This window comes from Microcebus murinus, chromosome 19 (genome assembly GCF_040939455.1).
Source record: "Microcebus murinus isolate Inina chromosome 19, M.murinus_Inina_mat1.0, whole genome shotgun sequence".
Classification (NCBI taxonomy): domain Eukaryota; kingdom Metazoa; phylum Chordata; class Mammalia; order Primates; family Cheirogaleidae; genus Microcebus; species Microcebus murinus.
The window spans coordinates 19,806,514-19,825,995 of record NC_134122.1 but is presented as its reverse complement, the minus strand read 5'-3'; the positions used below and the strand labels follow the sequence as shown (position 1 = coordinate 19,825,995).

At 52.5% G+C, this 19,482-nt stretch overlaps 1 protein-coding gene across 5 annotated transcripts; it reads right to left on the bottom strand.

Moving 5' to 3' along the window:
- Positions 1 to 68: 68 nt before the first annotated feature.
- KDM8 (lysine demethylase 8) lies at positions 69 to 17,917 on the bottom strand. Of its 5 annotated transcripts, XM_075995195.1 has the most exons (9): positions 17,797 to 17,917; positions 11,082 to 11,611; positions 8,792 to 8,958; positions 7,767 to 7,899; positions 5,144 to 5,188; positions 3,048 to 3,197; positions 1,981 to 2,073; positions 1,719 to 1,888; positions 69 to 1,335 (listed from the first exon to the last, which is right to left on the bottom strand). In XM_075995195.1, exons 2-8 carry the CDS (start codon positions 11,577 to 11,579, stop codon positions 1,724 to 1,726), a joined length of 1,251 nt encoding a protein of 416 aa, XP_075851310.1. In that variant the 5' UTR covers positions 11,580 to 11,611; positions 17,797 to 17,917; the 3' UTR covers positions 69 to 1,335; positions 1,719 to 1,723. The 5 variants fall into 5 exon arrangements, with proteins under 5 accessions (XP_075851310.1, XP_012635569.2, XP_012635570.2 ...); XM_012780115.3 differs by having other exon boundaries at positions 69 to 1,888; XM_012780116.3 differs by lacking the exon at positions 17,797 to 17,917 and adding an exon at positions 17,355 to 17,506 and having other exon boundaries at positions 69 to 1,888.
- Between the last annotated feature and the right edge of the window lie 1,565 nt (positions 17,918 to 19,482).

The following is a 19,482-nucleotide window of genomic DNA, read 5'->3' as shown; positions in this document are numbered from 1 at the left end:
CTGCTTATGTTATTGAAAAGATTTGATACAGAGTAAGAAATATTAAAGAAAATAAAACATCCATAGTGTTACTACTGGCCTAAACATACCCACAATTTATTTGGAGCACTTCCTTTGGGATACACACAAATATATCTTTGGGACACACACATATATACACACACGTGTGGTAATGTGTGCACATGCACACACGTATACAGGTAGCATCTGAATGTAGTGCATTTTACTCAACATGACACAGCATTTCTTCATGACTTTAAGACTTCTGAGTGTTAATAGCTAAATAATATTCCTCTGTACCGATGGGCCATTTCTTACCGGCACGATTCAGGATGTCTCGTTTCTTGTTATTACAACTGGTGCCACGATGTCATCCTGCACAAGCATCCTTGCCTGTCTTTCTGCTATTTCCTTAGGATGGGTTTCCAGCAGTGGGGTCACTAGACCCCAAGGTATGCCCAAATGTTCAAGGTTCTGAGTTTTTACAAAACTCCAGCCAGGCTAAGCTCCCGCCAGCAGGACATCCCACCCTCTGCTACAGTGGGTGTGAGAGCTGGGAAGTTTCTGGCCAATTTGGTATCTTTGTTTCAATTTGCATATCTTTGAGTATTAGCGAGTCATAACATTTTTTTTAGCTTTATTAGATTTTAAATGTTTTCTTTTGTGCTTGGTTTAGAATGAATTACTCTACATCACGGTCACTTGGGTGATGGATGTTGTCAAACTCCAGATAACACTGTAGAAATGACCAATCTCTGGTTCTCCTGCCCAGTGGGGAGGGGGCTTCTCTGGTGCCTGCTGTGGGGGACATGCCTGTCTTTGGTCAGAGAGCTAGGGAAAGTCTTAATGGCCAAAACATAAACAAAACAAACCAGTGTGTTTTGTTTACAAACAAGTTTATAGACGCCTGAAGCCCAGGTCTCTCCCTGGCCTAAGCCTCCCCTAAAGTGTAGTTACTCCTGGGAAACAGCGTCTAGAAGGGGACAAGAGGGGGCTTCCAGGCGCTGGTGATGGTGGTTTCTTCACTCTGGGACCTGTAGTGGGTGTGTGCACAGTGGAAAATTCATCAAGCCAGAGACCTATGCGCGTCTCTGCGGGCAGGCTGCCCCTCAGCGAGGAGGCCGGCACGAGGCTCCCGCTGCCCAGCAGTAGGGGGAGCTCCTGAGCACGGTAGTGAGGACCCTCTGCCGTGGCTGGGGCTGGACGCTCTCCAGAGTCTGCGGGCTGCGGCGTCCCACAGGCTCGGTCACGGCGAGGAAGGAAGGATCTGAGGATCAGCAGCTGAGGTTCCCGCTGCAGCAGGGCGCTGCCGCCGCACATGCCACCTCCTGAGTCCTGCTTTCCAGAGGAGACACGGGCACAGTGGAGGGAGGTGTCTTGGCCAAATCATACCGCAGTTAGGCATGAGGCGGGGTTTGAGGGCAGCAGTGGTGGCAGAGCCCGTGTCGCACCACTGCATGGGCCGCCCGTCTGCGGGACTTGTGAGGCCTCTCAATGCTGTAGGCTGCATTGGGCTGCCTGGGGTGTCCTTCAGGGACTCTGCCCGCTCTGCGCCTGCCGCGTGCTGCGGCCCAGCCCCTGGGCAGGAATGGCTTCCTCAGGGCACAGGTTCAGCTGTGCTTGTCCCTAGACTCCAAGACCTGGCGCCAGGTTGGGCAGAGCAGGGGACGACTGAATCAGTGATGGCTGTTTGCGTTTCGGGCCCTTTCAGCTCTCACCCAGGCTACGACCACCAAAAGCTGACGGAGAAACTCAGGTCCAGAGCCCGCACGTAGTGCCAGTATTTAACTGGGATAAACAGGATCTCTCCCGGGGACAGGACGCAGGACTGGAACGGTGCCTCGGCAAACTTGGGGAACTTCTCTAGGTCGGGGTTCTCCACGTCCACCTGAAGAAAGCAAAAGAAGCCACTGTCTCCAGGGACCGGGGGAGGGGACAAGGGGAGGGTCTGCAATGTCATACTGGGTGCCACATGCCCACCTGGCTCGTGTTATGAAGCAAGTGCGTGTCGTGAGGATATAAAGCCTCCGACTCCTGCGGCGAATACAGCCGGATGTACTTCCTCCCCATCACCTGGGAAGAGAGAGACCCCATCAGTCGGCTGGTGGCCTCCCCCCCCCCGCTGCTGCCCGGCTGGTCTGTGGGTCCCAGACCCCACACTCTCCCTCACCCCCGCGCCTTTCCACATGCTGTTCCCTGCGCCCAGTCCACCCTGCCCCACCACACACATGCTTATTAGAGTTCTGTATGTCTTCCTTCCGAATAGTTTACGAATCAGTAACTTCCTTATTGGAGCCAACAATAATGAAACACTTGATGTGCCAAGCACTGTTTATGCGCTTTCTGTATATTAACTCGTTCAATCCTCACGGCAACCTTCTGGGGTGGTTTACCTTCATCCCCATTTCACAGGTGAGGAAACTGAGGCAAACAGGCTAAATGAACTGCCTAAGCTCACAAAGCTGACAGGTGACAGAGCTGGTGTCTGTGCCAGGAAGGCTGACTCCCGAAGCCCAGCTCCTGGCCTCTACCGCACTGCGTCTTTGGACTGGTAGGCTGGGCTAGGAGAATGTTATTTATCAAACCTCTCTCTCTGCCTATGAAAAGCAAGGTGGTCTTACAACAGTGGACAGAGGCCCTTCTCCTTGTAGCAAACACATCTGCTTCTCTGTCCGGGTAGGAAGAACCTATCCAGTGACAGAAAGTTCCTTCCCCTGCTGGCCCCTCCCTATTCGGAAGCTGGTCCCCAGGGATGGCAGGCGGGGGGAGGGCAGGAGGCAGCCTGGGGCGCCATGCCAGGAACTTGCTGCATCTCCTGAGAACGCTCCCCCTGCCTGGGGACCTGGGGGTGAGCGCAGTCCAAGACACCACTTTAGGAAGCAGCCCTGACTGGAGACAGGATCATACACCAGGCCTGGCACCATCTCTCGGTTTCGATTTTTGTCTACATTCCTTTCAGTGGTTCTTATTTCTCTTTTTAAGAGCCTGATATTTAAAGGTGGATGATGTGTGGTCAGCACGTGGCTGGGCCAGGAGCAGGGGAAGACCTGGGCCAGGAAGTTCTGCTGCGGGTCCTGATGGAGTGGGGAGACAGTGCCTTGGGGACCAAACCAGGCATTAATGGTGATCTCTTCTTCCTCCCCGGTGCCCAGGCAGCAGTAGTCAGGGATGCTGATGTCCTGCCTCAACTCTGGGATCTGCGGGTGTCAGAGCAGACAGGGGAGGTTGAGACCAGCACGAAACATACCACACCGCAAGTCACCTGTCTATCTGACAGAGGACTCAAATACATGCTACGGCCATATCCATATTTTAGTGGATAGGAATTTTAAAAACAATTTAAAAAACAAGTATCAGTAGGGAAGAGTTGTAATTTCATTCTGTTTCCTTTAAAAAAAAACAAACAAACCCCTACCAGTGCTTTATACTTAAATATAAACCACCCTGTCATTTTCTAAAGAGTTAAACACATTTTAAAAAATCAAACTGAAGAAAAATGAAAAGAAAATGGGATTGAGGCCAGGTGTGGTGGCTCAGACCTGTAATTCCTTTGGGAGGCACAGGCAAGATTGCTTGAGCCTGGGAGTTCAAGACCAGCCTGGGCAACACAGCAAGACACTGCCTCTACAAAAAATTAAATAATTGGCCAGGTGTGATGGTGGGCACCTATAGTCCTAGCTACTCAGGAGACTGAGGCAGGAGGATCACTTGAGCCCAGGATTTCAAGGTTGCAATAAGCTACAATCCAGCCTGGGCAACAGAGCGAGACCTTGTCTCTAAAAAAGAAAAAAAAAAAGAAATGGGATGGAATACGTATTAAATTTCTGGAGAGGAGTATTTTCCAAAATTTACCAATGGTAAAGAAATCACAATTCATACATTTTAAATAAATTAATGACAATAAAGACCAACAAACTAGGGAACTTATTTGAACTAACCGCAGTGAATGCGGGTTAATATACAGACCTCATACAAACTAATAAGGAAAGTGCTAAGATCGCAATACATAAATGACACAATGACACCATAATCGAAGAACACAACCAGATAATACAGAAAACAAATTACATATAAGGAAGGGCTTCAGTCTCATTAGCAAATAAACCCAAATTAAATCAACCATGAGTCACTGTTTCCCACTAATCAAATAAGTAAAGACTAAAAATGCGATAACGCCTTGTGGTGGTGAGGATGTGGTGACAGGGGCGCTCTCGGGCAGGGCTGCCGGGGCACCCAGTGCCACAGCTACCCGGCACGTGGGACGGGCACACGCAGCCCGGCTCGGGCTCCTCCGTGACGAGTGTGGCTCCAGGAGGAGCTGGGGGCGCAGGGATGAGGTGAGGGCTCACGGAGGGACACGGGGGACACGTGGGCTCCCGTGTCTTGGCCAACAGCAGGGGTCTGCCGTGACGAGCACGGATGACAAGTCGGTGTGGGAGAACAGCAGTCACTCTGTCCTGCTAGCGGGTCCTCTGTGAGCGCCAGGAGTGAGCACAGCCCTGGCCGGAGCAGCGGACGCGGCAGCTGAGCAACATTCCGAGGCTCCCACCCCGGAGCCTGCAGAGACAGGGCCCTAGCCCCCGCTTGGCTACAGTCCCGGCCACGCAGCCGGGCGCTGTCAAGTGCTGCCTCCCTGGGTCCCCCTGCTGTGCCCCGCCACAGGGGGATCAGGCCTGGTAGGACCACACCAGCCATGTCCCCCCTGGCTTTCCCAGCTTCATCTATAAACATTTTGGGGTCCTGAATCTAGGAGTCTTCCCTGACTGCCCTCTTCCCCTCCGGCCCACACAGCCACCCACGCCCAGGGGCCAGCAGTTCTCACGTGCCTTAAACCCCTACACCTGCCAGTCATCACCTCTCCTTGGGCCACCGCCACAGCGGCCGGTCTCCCTCTGCCACAGCCACCCCCTTCAAGTCATCCCTGAACAGCGGCCAGTGATCCTCCAAGCAGTGACAAGCCCTTGCATTTTTCTGTCACATCAGGAAAATGACCCTTTGTCATCCAGGCCCTGCCTACCTCGCAGGCCTCACCTGCCACCTCCCCTGCTTAGCTCCTGCCACACTGAGCTCTTCTGCCCTGTCGTGTCAGAGCCTGTGCAGGGTGAGGGTCGGGGAAGGACAGAGAAGCGTAGCTCGGACTCACCTGGTCGAAGAGCTGATGCTGGGCAAGGTAGCCGATGTCCCTTGGCTAATCCACATGAGAAGAACCAGAGGGGACAGGGAAAGCCTGTTAGTCATGACAGATGCCCTCTGGCGTGTCCCTCCCTAACCCCAGCCCTGGCCCCTCCCTGCCACCAAAGGACAGCCCTCCACTCCATCCTACGTGGTCCCCTCCTCTGATCCAGGGCAGACATGACCAGCACCCTCAGGGGCAGGGCGGGGCTGCAGGGCAGGAGACTCAGGATCTGGCACTGCCCCTGCCACCCATGGTGCCCTGAGCGAGTCACCAGTCACCCTGGCCCCCTGAGGCTATCCCCTCAAATGAAAAATGAAGGGGCTGCAGACACATGAGGATCTGTTTTTAATGGGATCATGCTATATGTATTACTTTGCAACTTGCTTTTTTGCTTTAATGATATACCATGAATAGCTCTTCAGGTCAGCACACACGTATCTGACTCATTCTTTTGGTGGCTACGTAATGTTCCATGAACAGGATACATCGTTTTTCATTCAACTATCTCCCTACCGGTGGACATTCGGGTTGTTCTGCCACAGCATCTCAGCAAGCAGCCTAATATACGGGTCCTCATATTTATGTGGTATAGGCTTCCGAAAGTAGAAAAATTGAGTCATGGGAATGTGTATTTTAAACTTTAATAGCTCTGCCAGGCTACTTTCCACCAAGTTCGGTCATCTGCACTCTCACCAACAATTAGCCTGAGTACCGTCTTCCTACGTCTCGGCCTGCACCGGGAGGTACGTTTTGTGGACTCGTCTGCCGTCAGCTGGTGAGAAGACCGTGCTTGCAAAGAGGGCCCCAGGCCGAGAGGTTCCCGCAGACAGGCCCTGGGCAGCTCTCCCCCCTCGTCTGACGAGCTCTGAGGCAAACAACTTGAAAGGAGTTGAAGGTCCCTCTCTAGGGTTCCCCAGAGGCTCTCTGGGTTTCTGCCCTCTCTTTCATTCCAGAACGTTCCTGACACTTCACAACATATGAGCCCCTGTGCTGAGCACCGGGACAGCCCGCTCTGCCACAATCGCCACCCTCACGGGTTTCCTGCGCCGGACATTAGCTGCGGGTTGGCCGTGCTGTGCTGAGACCTTTACCTGTTTTAATCCTCATGATGATGCCATGAATTAGGTGTGGCAACCTCCGGCTAACTAACCCAGAGACAGGACGCTGAGGATGGGAGGGGCAGCAGGGGACAGAGTGCTGTGCTGCTGGACGCCACAGCCACGTCCCCTGCTCCGTGCACGCCCCTCTGGCTGGGCCTTCCTGCTCTGGGAGCCAGGCTCCTCCACCAGGGGGCGACAGCCAGGGCCTTTCCAGCCAGCTCTATTCCCAAAGGCACAGGTGGGCGTGGCACATTCTCCGGCCAGGGTTCCTCTCCCGGCCTCCAGGTGACAGTGGGCTGAGCAGAGGGGACAGGGTAGGGGAGCAGCAGGGAGAGCTGTCTGTGAGCGCTGAAGGAGGAGGGGGAGTCAGGCTGAGGGGCAGGGGCTCCGAGTGGTCCCTCAGGAGTGCGCAGTTACAATGCTGCAAAGGCTGATGGGGCATCTCCTAACCAGCCCGGTCGCTGATCTGGACTCTGCGGCAATTCCATGATTAATCCCACCAGAACTTTCCTGGGCCCGGGGCTGCCTGGGGAGTGTGTGGAAGTCTGCAGGGCACCCACTCTCGCACTGTGATGGGCCCGCGACCCTGGGCGCACAGCCGCCGAGACCGTGGGCACACAGCCCCCGCTACAGGCTCCCCTGGTCTCAGCCCACGGACGGGACGGTTCCACCATCTCTACGCTCCGCCCCAGTCGCAGGAGGAGGAAGCCACCCCCGCCCCGTCAAGGGTCTGGAATGCTACAGTGGCGCAGCTGCTCTGGGAATCGGTCTGGCGGCTGGTTCTTCACAAAGTTAAACATGGGGGTTACCATGTGACCTGGCGATTCTACACCTACCACACGCCCAGAAGAAATGAAAAGGTACGTCCACAGAAAGACTCGCATGAGAGTGTTCACAGAGCATCTTTCACATGAACCAAAGAGTGGAAACAACCCGAGTAATCCACGGAGGGACGGACGGACAGAATGCGGTGCACCCACACGACGGGGCACGATGCCCGGACCCATGCCGCCCGGACACATGCCGCCTGGACACATGCCACGGCAGGTGAACCTGGATAACACCGCGGGAAGTGAAAGAAGCCAGACACAGAAAGCCGCCTGTCGCGTGATTCCGTCTATATGAAATGTGCAGAGTTCACCAGGCCACAGAAACAGAAGGCAGATCATGGGCAGCCTGGGGAGGGGGCAGAGGAAACGGGAAATGATTACGAATGAGTGTGGGGTTGCTTTTGGGATGATGAAAATGTTCTGGAATTAGATAGTGGCGATGGTTGCGTAATCTTATGAATACACTAAACACCACTGCATTGTACCCAAGAAAGGGAACCGGAAGTGAGTCCCTGTCTGGCCTGCCTCGCTCTGGCCGTCCTGCCGACCACAGACTTGCATGCCGACTTGTCCAAAGCCTCCCACTGCAACGCACGGGGGCGTCTGCCCAGACGCGCCACAGTCGCCCCTGTAGGCACTGGGGATGGGCCCACGACAAACCTTGCTCACGATGTACTTGCTGATGAACTCGCTGACCGTCATGAGCGTCTGGGACCACTCCTCGTCTGTGTACCTGGAACCCACTTCCACGGGGACGGTGCGGCAGCCAGCGACCTCTTGGATGTACTCCAAGCTACCGGAGACAAACGCACTGTCACCGCGGACACTTTCTGGGGATGGGGCTAAGCGTGTTTTACATGTGGCTCCGATCAATCCTCATAAAACCTCATGGTGCAGAGACTAACGCTGCCCCCACCTCACTGATGAGGAAACTCCGGCACAGAGCGTGCGGCGACCTGCCCGAGGTCCACGGCTAACACAAAGTGCTGTGTGGCTTGCGGACCCATCCAGTGCATCCGGTTTGCCGGCTGCTCTATGTCCCTGCTGGCCAGGAGCCTCCGCACCTCTCTTTGCTCACGCTGTTCCCGAGCTGGGGTGGCAAGTGCCTGTCCTGGCCCATAGTAAAACGAAGGCTTGCTGTGGTGACGGTGCCTGCAGTCGAGACCCTCCTCGCACGAGCCCAGTGGCGACCTCCCCCTCCTCAAAACTACTACGGAAGAGGCTGACTCGTCTACCTTCCTTGAGATACACCTCCTCGTTTCCAAAATGGGTCACAGCTGTGGCACCACAGCCACTTTCCAGCTGCCTGGTCACATCTCCCCACTGTCAATATAGCACAAGATGCCGTGAGAGGAAGGGGCTGTCTCTCAGGTTACTTCCCAGCTTAGCACAGGGCCCAGGGAAGTCCTAAGATCCTGCAAAACTGCATAATAGACTTATCCTAAGACTGCCACTTAGGGACTCATTAAGAAACGGCTTAGGGCAAGCTAGCTGTAGAAGGCAGAATCTTACACCCTCTGGCATAAATTCAGAGGCTTTGCTTTTAATTCTTGTTTAACCCCTTGGCAACCAACCTTAAGGGCCGGTAGTGCAGAGCCTGCAAGTTGGATTGACTTGGGCACGGTGGGAGGGAGGAGAAATTCGGGGATCCCTGGGGACCTCGCCGCCCTTCGGCGACCACCCACCTCCACTTCTTCATGCACGGCCAGTGGTCAGCCACACCTTCCAGGATCACAGGCCTCTGTGGGGCCAAAAAGTGCTTCTGGAAGTGCTCGAGGGACGGACAGTGAAGCCGGGGCACTGCTCTTTCTAACTGCAGATCTGGAATCGAACCGTGGTCATCCTTTGCTTTCTGTTTCAAATCAGAACAAAACAAAATGGCAATGAGGCCGGGCGCTGTGGCTCACGCCTGTAATCCTAGCTCTTGGGAGGCCGAGGCGGCGGATGCTCAAGGTCAGGAGTTCAAAACCAGCCTGAGCAAGAGCGAGACCCCGTCTCTACTATAAACAGAAAGAAATTAATTGGCCAACTGATATATATATAAAAAAAATTAGCCGGGCATAGTGGCGCATGCCTGTAGTCCCAGCTACTCGGGAGGCTGAGGCAGAAGGATCACTCGAGCCCAGGAGTTTGAGGTTGCTGTGAGCTAGGCTGACGCCACAGCACTCACTCTAGCCTGGACAACAAAGTGAGACTCTGTCTCAAAAAAAAAAAAAAAAAAAAAATGGCAATGAGTTCAGAAAGCTGAAGTCAGAGGCATTCCACTAGGAATTTGCTTGGGTGGTAGGACAGCTTAGGTGTCGTTAACCACAACACAGGTGACATTAATCACAGCCTTTATCACTACTGCTGCTGCTACTACTATTTGCTCATTGGGAGCTCAAGGTGCTTTTCTTTACTATTTCCTTAAAAAGTGTTTCTTCAATTAAAAGTTAACACATTGCTTTCACAGAAATTCTGCCATAAATTCTGCCATTTCCTTGCATGGGCCCGGCCATCCTGTCAGAGGCAGCCTCCCCCACCCAAGAGAAGAAACTCTTCTACAGCCTCCCTGGAATGTAAGCTCCAGGCGGGCAGGTCCAGGCTGTTCTGTGCCGTACGCTCAGCCTGGCACATCTGGGCCACAGCTGGTGCTCTAAAAAGCTGCTGGGTAAACGCCCCTCTTAGAGGCACAGGGAGGCCAAGACGCTTGCCCGAGTCACAGACAGGGGGTGGCATCGTGGGACTTTGAACCCAGGCAGGCTGACTCCAGAGCCGCCGTTGCTATTAACACACCGCCCCACACCAAGGGGATCGCCTTGAGAGTCTGTCCCCCCACTAAACGTTCAACCAACGCACCATGCCCTCCGCCCCACGGTACCTTGGCAACAGTGGGTACCACATAAAACCTCATTTGCTAATTGAATAGCTAAAAATGGCTGGTTCACTGGTTTTGCTATTTGCATCTCTTTTATTTCTTTAACCAGAGGTGAGGTTGAACATTTTCCCACAGGTTTGTTTAACAGATCTATTTCCTTCTCGCGAATACTCTGTTCGTGTTCCTGGTCTCCCTCCTGGGACTCAAGTATTTTTTTCCCTATTGATTTGTATAATTCCTTACATAATAGAGATATACTCACTCTCTGACAGATTTGCTGAAAATGTCTTTTCCCTGTTTGTAGGATTTCCTTTAACTTTGGTTACATGCATGTCTGTTTAACGGCACCCATTTACATTATTTCTTATATAAAAGTAATACTCATTGTAGCAAATTATGATAACATTTAGAAAAAGGTCACAAATACCCCATAATTCCACTACCCAACATCGAGTGCATTCTTAGTCTTTTCTTTCTGGAGGTCAGGACAATGACTGCCATTTTTTGGATGGGGAAACTGAGGCTCAAAGGAGGCTGGTGACTTGCCCAGGGGTGTTTCGAGTGAGGCCTGCGTGTCAGCCCCGGGAATGGAAGCTCCTGAGCAAACCGCGCTCTGGGCCTGGCGGGCGCTCGTTGGCACAGGCACTTACGTACCAGTAGGGCACACGCACGGACCCGAGGGGCAGGACAGTGGCCCTGTGAGCAGAGGCCAGCTAGCTGTAGCGCCTCATCTAAACTCAGCAGCACGGAGACGGGGCAGCCAGAAAGTATCACCTCGCCTGGGTGATACGTCAACAAGCAGACCAAGAAAAAGCTGCCAGACATGGCTGGCGGCAGCTCTCGCCCACACAATCCCTTTAAGCTGCTTCTCTCAGGGACCACAAAGCTCCCCCCTCCCTCTCTCCTGAAAGGGCATGGCTTTTGCAGAAACTGAAAAAAAAATTTTTTTCCTTTTTTACAAAATAGAGTTGCTCCATTTCCAAAATCAAGGGAGATGCTATTTTCAGACAGAGGGGTTGCATGCCACGCGGCCTCGCCCCAGGGGAGAGCTGACGCGATGTTTCCAGGACAGGGGTGTGGGACTGTCGGTGTGCCCGGTAACAAGCTCACCCAGGTACCTTTGTGCTGGGCTGCTCCCGGGTTGCGCTGCGGGCGGGCCTTTTCCCAGGGCGGTGTGTCTGGAGGATGGCGGCGACTTTAAGGAGGACGTCCCCAAGGATGGCCGCCCCCATCAGCAGGCCCATGTCACAGACCCTCAGGGCTGCAGCCACGGCGGCGGCATCCCCGGGCACCTGGCAGAGACACAGGGCTTTGAGAAGGCAGCCGAAGGCGTAGACCCGTCGCCAGTCTTTGTCCACGTCCTGCCACGGCCCCGTGTTGAGCTTCTCCCAGGAGTAGTCCAGGATCGCCTCGCTGCTCTGCAGACACTCGTCCCTGCGGCCCTCGTAGAAGAGCGCGGTGGCTTGCTGCAGCAAGGTCACCACGCTCCTCTCCACTTTCTCGCCAAGGTCCAGCTTCAGGTCTTCTTTAGTGTCCGGCAGGAGTGCCCTGAGGGCCTCCCAGAGGGCACCTGCTCCTGCCAGGGGGTCTCCAGGATGGCGGGTGGCTTCACCCATCTGGCCCACCGCCAGCTCGGCCGGACGAGTGCCTGCAGGGGGAGGAGACGAGAGTTAGAGACCAGGCACAGACCCCGCATCTCAGCTGTAACAGCGTTTGACAGTGGTCTTCTCTGCCAGGCAGAGGCTCTGCGAGGGTGGGGCCTACATCTGTCTGGGGTCACTGCTGTGTCTTCAGGGCCTGCCACAATACCTGGCACCCTGAGCATTGCAGGAATGTTTCTTCAGAGAGAAACACCACGTATTGTCCTTGTCTGGAATACCTCCAACACTCCTCCTATGCCTGGCAAACTCCTACCCAACCTTTAAGGCCCATCTTAAATGACCCCCTATTTCGTGAAGTCTGCCAAGACTCTCAGACCATGTTTTGTGTTCCCACAGCCCTTGAGCTTCCCTTATAGCACCATGTACTACAAGTATCCACTTACACGTGTGTCTCTCCAACACCAGACTGCGAGCTCCTCCAGGACAAGATCAGGTCTTATTTCTGTTTCCCTAGAGCCTAACAGCAGAGTCTGGCTTATACTAAGCACTCAGTTAAGGTACTGAAGGAATGCTACCTTAGCTTCCCAGGAAGAAACCTGGAAATACACAAAACCTATACAAAAAGGGACAATGTCATAGTTGGTGGCCTTGGTATCATATATGGATGGTGGCCATTATATGGATGAGGAGTAAGTACTAAGACGTGAATGGGCTCTACTGCTCACAAACAGTTATGATGATCTATTTGTGCTGTTCTGATCTAGGTATTATCCCAACAGTGGTTAAATCCCCAGTGTCATTTGGTGATAAGAGATAGGGACCATCATACTTTTGCAGAGAATGTTCTACGCTAAAGGTCAGCAAACTTTTTCTGGAAAGGGACAGATATTAAACATTTTAGGCTTTGCATGCCACAGTCATGGTTGCTACTACTTTGCCATCGTAGCATGAAAACAGCCATACACATACACCATATGAAAACAAATGGGCATGGCTGTGTTCTAATAAAACTTTATTTACAAAAACAGATGGTGGGCCACATGTAGTTTGCCAGCTCCTGCTCTATGTTCACCAAAATCTTTGTCTTCCTCCTGGGTACACAGTTAGACTACATTTCTCAGTCTCACTTGCTAGGAGTTAGGCCTTGTTTACTATTTGCTGTAGCTGCAGGTATTGAATATTAAAATTTCCTCTGTGTTTTAGCCTACCCTGCTGTCTTTGGGTTTCCCTAGAGACTTCTTAAATAAGGTCTGAGGTCTCCCTTGCAATATAATGTGACCATGCCAAGTTCCAGCTCATGTGGATGGCAGGGATGTCTGCCACTTCCAGGCCTGGCTGACAAACACCTCCCACCTCCTACATGATCCTCCATTCACTTCTTTACCCACTGGCTGGAAGTGAGGGACTCTGAGGCTCTAGGGGACGACAGAGCCACAAGATGGAAGGAAGTCGCTACTTGGGGAAGAGCTACCTGAAAAGGCCACCCAACCAGGAATACCCACGCTGGTATGCTTCCTGAGCAAAAAATAAACTTGTGTTTAGCTACCAAGTGTTGGTGATTTTTGTTACAGTGGTTAGCCTGCCCGAATACAGTAACTTCTATTATTATTATTTCTTTTTTTTTTTTTTTTTTTTTTTTTTTGAGACAGAGTCTCACTTTGTTGTCCAGGCTAGAGTGAGTGCCGTGGCGTCAGCCTAGCTCACAGCAACCTCAAACTCCTGGGCTCGAGTGATCCTTCTGCCTCAGCCTCCCGAGTAGCTGGGACTACAGGCATGCGCCACTATGCCCGGCTAATTTTTTTTTATATATATATCAGTTGGCCAATTAATTTCTTTCTGTTTATAGTAGAGACGGGGTCTCGCTCTTGCTCAGGCTGGTTTTGAACTCCTGACCTTGAGCAATCCGCCCGCCTCGGCCTCCCAAGAGCTAGGATTACAGGCGTGAGCCACAGCGCCCGGCCTATTATTATTTCTTTTTTTTTTTTTTTGCAAGAGAGCAAGAGGATTTATTTCCAGCGCGCGCAGGGGCTAAACAGCATCACCAAGATGGGGAGGCTGCCGCCCCGAAGCTCTCAAGCTTAGGGTTTTTATGGGGCGAGACCACACGCAGGTGGCCGGGGAGTTTAGGGTGGGGAAATTCCAGTAGCTCCATGTTGCACAACCAGTTGCACGACCACTACCCAATTCCGAGAACTTGCAAGGGACACTTCTGCAACTGGGGGACATAGGGTGGGGGAGATTCCAGGAGGAGGGATTCTGCCTGGGGATCAGTTAGGGGTAGAGGTCGCCGAGCTGGATCTGATGGAGCCGTCTGGGCCACTAGGGCGAGAGAAGGCTGAGGCACCAGCATCTTTACCCAAGAAGGAGGGTTTTGGGTGAGGTCCTGCCAGACAATGATATAGGGACCTTGATTCAGGTGTCCTTGGGGGTGCGGTACAAAGATTTTCTTTTTCACTGCAGAAATAACAGAAAGGTTAAAAGTTTCATCTGAGGGCCACCCCACGCCGAAGGAGGGCCACTCAGAGGCACAAAACGTCTGCCAGGGGCCCTTCCGGATGATGACGGACAGGTCGTGGGCCCGGTCTCGTACTTCCTTCCAATGTGTCAGGGTGAGGGAGAGAGGAATACTCTTCCCTTGGCCCATAATTCCTGGATGAGTAAAAAGGAGAATTAAAGAGAAAAGGACGACAACACAGACAGTAGACAAATACCGTAGCCACTTGCTTTTGCACACAAACACAGACAAAGGACGATACCTTACCCTAGGGTTACCTTGCCCAATCCTGCAACAACTTGCAGGCAAACAAATGGAGTCGACCAAGGCCACTTGGTCACCCCTAATCCCTGGAGCGTCCTCCAGGGCGACAGTTTTTCTGGCCGCCAAGAACCCTATCTTGGTCCAGAGGAACTTCCTCCTCACGGAGTTAGTACCCTGTCGTTCCAAATTCAAACTTCAAAACTGACACATCACATACAACACAGAGACAAACATAAAGGACAACTCCGGAGTCTGCCTACCTCCAAGCCTGGTGCCACCGGTCTTTTTAAGAGGGGTCGCCTCTCCGATCCCGGACGAGCCCCCAAATGTTGGGCCGTAGAAATGTACAGCCCGTTTGGGAGAGAGAGACGACCGCCCAAAAAGACTCAGAGTCCAGAGGCTTGATGCAAGAGAGCAAGAGGATTTATTTCCAGCGCGCGCAGGGGCTAAACAGCATCACCAAGATGGGGAGGCTGCCGCCTATTATTATTTCTAATAGCCCCCACAGATGCCCACATCCTAATCCCCAGAACCTGTGACTATGTTACCTAACATGTCAGAAGGGACTTTGCAGATGTTATTAAGAATGAGGACCCTGAGATGGGAAGACTATCCTGGGGTATCTGGGTATGTTGACACTGCATGACAACCTTCCAGAGACAGAAGCTTCAGGACAGCTGTATGAGCTTGTTTTCAAGTTGCCTCAGTATAAGTCATGTGAAATGGCCTCCTCAAAGGCCTCACTAGGCTCCTCTGAGGCCTTGTGTTTGCATGAGGAAACTTTCCACAGCGAAATGGCATGCTGGCCACCATTGGTCTTCTGGCCTGGTTCCACAGGCTTCCCTGAATCTCTCTCGACTTGGCCTTTTAAAGTTGCCACATCAGCCTTCAGGAGAGGCACTGATCTAGGGTATGAAACATCTTCCAAAGTGGCATTGTGACCCATTTTAAAAACTGGCCTCCCATAGATTGGGGCTTGTCTCCGGCCAGGTGAAACTGGATTTTGTCCAGTTTTCCACAGTTTCTTTACACAACCATGAAGTGTACTGTTTGTTGTACCCATAACCCTCCAGGAAGCAGCCTCATGTTAGCTCCTGTCAGCCACGTGAAATGGCCTCACAGGAGAATGAGCCTTAGTCTGGCTGCGGGAAACAATCCTCCAGTGGTGGTGGCCTCACATGGGCTGCGAGCAGCAGCCTTCACAGGCCCAGCCACCTGAGATGGCCTTCCTGGCAAGGTCAAGTGCAGACTGCACGAAACTGCCTTCAATGACTGGCTTTACAAATCAGCCTTCCAGCATCCCCCATGAACTGGTCTGAGAAAAAGGCTTCTTGATAGCTGTATCAAGCAGTTTTCCGGAGGAAGAGACCAGTGTGGGTGGCCTTAAGACCTTGCTTTATTGATTGGCTTCACAGAACTCCTCAGTGAATTGCCTTTGATAAAAGGTTATATTAAACAGCCTTCCAGAAGAGGCAGTCAAGAATAACATGTGTGATTTGCCAGTTTTTTGCAAGAGAAAAAGAAAAAAAGAGTAAGATGTGCGAGTCTTTCACTGTGGCACCATAGGCTGGCTTTTAAATTGGCCTCCCAGAGCTCCACATAAAAGGGTTGGTTCTAAGTTGTAAAAACAGCCTTCTAGTAGTCAGGTGTAGTTGGGCTAACTATATATCATCTAAACCAGGATGCTATATTAATATTTGTGCCTGGAAAAGTAAAACACTGGGGCTATTCCAGGCAAACTGACACCTACACACAAGCCACGTGAAAAAGTCCAAGTGACCTTGTATGTTCACTTTACAAGCTGATCTCCCAGAACTAAACAGGTGCTGGCCTTAAAATGCCTCCTCTCTTGGTCATAGGCTTTTTTTGACGGCGGTTAGGGGTGTCAGGTATAGAAACAGCCTGAGTGTCTTGTGTCCTGGCTTTGCAGACTGGTCTTCCAGAGTGCCACATGCACTAGTCTCATGACACAGGCCAGGTTACAGAGGATGATCAGGTATAGGATGCATAAAACTGCTTTTCTCAGTGGACTTAATTCAGCCCCTAAAAGCTCCTTACATAATAGCTTGTCTGTTGGTATATGAAATGATCTTGGAAACGTGGTCAGATAAAGGTTGTACCAGAGGTACAGCTAACCTCTGGATGGGCTCTGTCTTGGCCTTACAAATGGGCCTGAGATAAGGCTTATAAAAGGCTTCCTGCTGGTCATATTAAACACAAAGGAGCCAAGTACACGCTGCATAAAGCAGCCTGAATGGACTCAGGTCTGGACTTTGCAAATTCAACACCCAGAGTTCACCATGCAAACTGGCCTTCGATTTGCTGTTAGTAAACAGGCAAAGTGGGTTCCTGTTGGCTATAATATAGCACCCTCTAGAAGCCCCCACTGTCAGCCCAGAATTCTCTTAAATTATTTTTAAACAGTAGCCCCTCTAAAGCACCTCCCAGGGTAGTCCTTAAACTGGGTGGGGGAAACGACCTCTTCGAGACCCTCACCATGGCTCACAGAGGCTCTCATGGCACTCTGAGAGCACCATGCTGGTCACGAGGGAGCCTTCCAAAGTAGATTCCGGGACAGATCGGCCTGTATCTGGCCTCTGGGAACAGGCTGCCCACACTTTTGTCATTTCTTCAATTTCACTGCAGTACTCCCGGAACTTGTGCAAACTCAAGAGCTTCGCAAAAGTTTTCAGAGAGGTTTGGGTCGCTTCCCAGAAAGCTTTATTCAGCCGCAGAAGGGTCCCTCTGGCCCTCTAAGGGCCATTATAGTCAGTCTCGGGTCTGGGCCGCCGATGTGGCCCCAACGCCGGCCCACGTCCCGACCCTGGCTTCCATTCAACCCTGCTGAGCACGGTGACCCACCTTCGCCGGGAAACGCGACCCCGAAGCTCAGCGTTAACTCACGCGGAGTTACCAACACCCTTCCTCCGGGCGGCCGCACCGGTCCCCGCGCACCCCACGCCAGCCTTCCGCCGAGCCCTCGGGCCCCTTCCCTCCCCGCGCCTTCCGGGGCTGCGTTTCTCGCGGCTTACATTCGGGACCCGCCGGCTCCACAGCTGCAGGCCGACAACGAAGGCCACGCAGCCCGGGAGCAACGGCCAGTCGCCAACGGTCGACACAAACATAACAAGAATAGTAAAATCACGGAAGCGCACTAGAGTGGCACCAGCGCGACACCAAGAATTGCGCAAGCGCACAACAGGGCGTAGACCGGCCTCACGCATGCGCGAAACGACTTCCATGGAAGACCAATGCGCATGCGCGCGGCCTTGCCTTTATCGGGTAGCGCCGCAGAGGGGAGAGGCCTAAGCTGCGTTCTCCATGCGCATGCGCTGGCCCGAGCCTCCCCGGGGCTTTCCAAGGCGCACGCGCGAGACTGTCTTCTCACTTCGCCCCTTAACCGGACGCCTGCGCCGTCCGTCCCAGCCCGGTCCCTCCACTCGAGTCCCGCGCGTTCGAGCTGCTCAAACTGACCTCTCGCGTTCGGACGGTGTCAAGTCGCTTCGGGGCTGGCGACGACTAATCGCGTTTGGTCTGAGCACTCGGGGTCTCCGCTCTGAGGAGTCAGGCTAGCAGGATGAGTATCGATCTCTCCGCGCTCGTCTGATCGCGTGCCTGGAGGAGCGCCGAGTGACTGATGCTGTGGCCCCGCCCCCGCTCCCATTTGAAAGGCGGGAGGGTGGAGGCGACCCAGGGGCTGCTGGCCCGTTCCCTCCGTGTCTTGTTCCACCCCGTGACGTGCAGGGCAGTTTCATACCCACAATTTAACCTAATCCCTGCAAGTGCGATTGTTAGTTCTCCCTGTTCTACAGATGTTAGGTCCGGAGCCGAGAGGGAGAGACTCAGGAAGCCTCAGGTGTAACAAAGTGCTGTTTATTTTGAGCATCTGGGTGCAGATACGTGGAGGCCAAAAAACGCGTCCGCGGCAAAAAATGAGAGAGCCTTGGGTTTTATAGAGGGCTTTTCTGGGGGGAGCAAATAAATTATTTTCAAACAATCCGGAGGGTTAGGAAAGTAAGTTCTCCTCTTGCCTTTCATTTCCTTATCTCCCTAGGGGTCTGTCAAAGGTTAGACCTGCCTAATACACCCCTAGGAAGGGGAGAGCGGTGGGTTTTATAGGAGGTTTGGATGGAAGTTTGGGGAGGGTGAATTCTTTAAGCCTAACAACAGAGAGGGAAACTGAGGCTCGGTGAAATAAAGTGGCCGCCTACTTGTACTTTTGGAGAAAGGCAACAGATCCAGAATTTGGACCCACGAGGAAATGTAGCATCCACGGCCATTTGAGTGAGAAGGACCTGGGTTGCAATGCGGAGTGGCAGACAAGTGGCCACGGGGCTCGCTTCTGCCACCTCTACCTTGATGCTGATTGGTGCGGGGCTCAGTAGGACCTCTGTGTTTTGAGCACACTCTTCCTGTGGTGTCTAAGTATGCAGGACTTTTGCAGCATTGAACAGCAGCAAGAGAAAGTTGTGCTCACTGGGTTTGAAGTTCTAGTAGGAAACTGGTTTGTTCAAGGCTGGTTTAACAAATTAGTGGATTCTAGTTAATGTGTTAAAGCACTTTAAAAATATTAAAATCGTAGCTAACTATTATAATGATCATGATCATCACCAGTTGAGTGAGGAAGTACAGAATGGCTTCATAAGGCTGGGCACTGGTGGCTCACTCCTGTAATCCTAGCACTCTGGGAGGCTGAGGAGGGAGGATCACTTGAAATCAGTAGTTCGAGAACTGCCTGAGCAAAAGCAAGACTAAAAATAAAAAAACTAGCTGGGCATGGTGGTGCGCACCTACAGTCCCAGCTACCCAGGAGTTTGAGGTTGCTGTGAGCTAGACTGATGCCACAGCACTCTAGCCCGGGCAACAGAACGAGACTCCGTCTCAAAAAAAAAAAAAAAAAAAAAAAACCAAATAAAAAAATAAATTTCTCATAACCCCAGGCTCATAATGGATGCTGGTGTTTGAACACAGCAATCACAGGTCCTGAGTCTACATGCTTACATGCCACACTAGGTTACCTCCCTTGAGTGGTGACAATGTTGAATTTTACCTGAACTCTGTGCCCCTAGAAAACAGCGAAGGTAAAAAGAATCCTTCATACCCTTTTGTGTCCCAGAAAACAGCTCACTGCAAAGCATCACCCTCCCGGATAGGACTGAG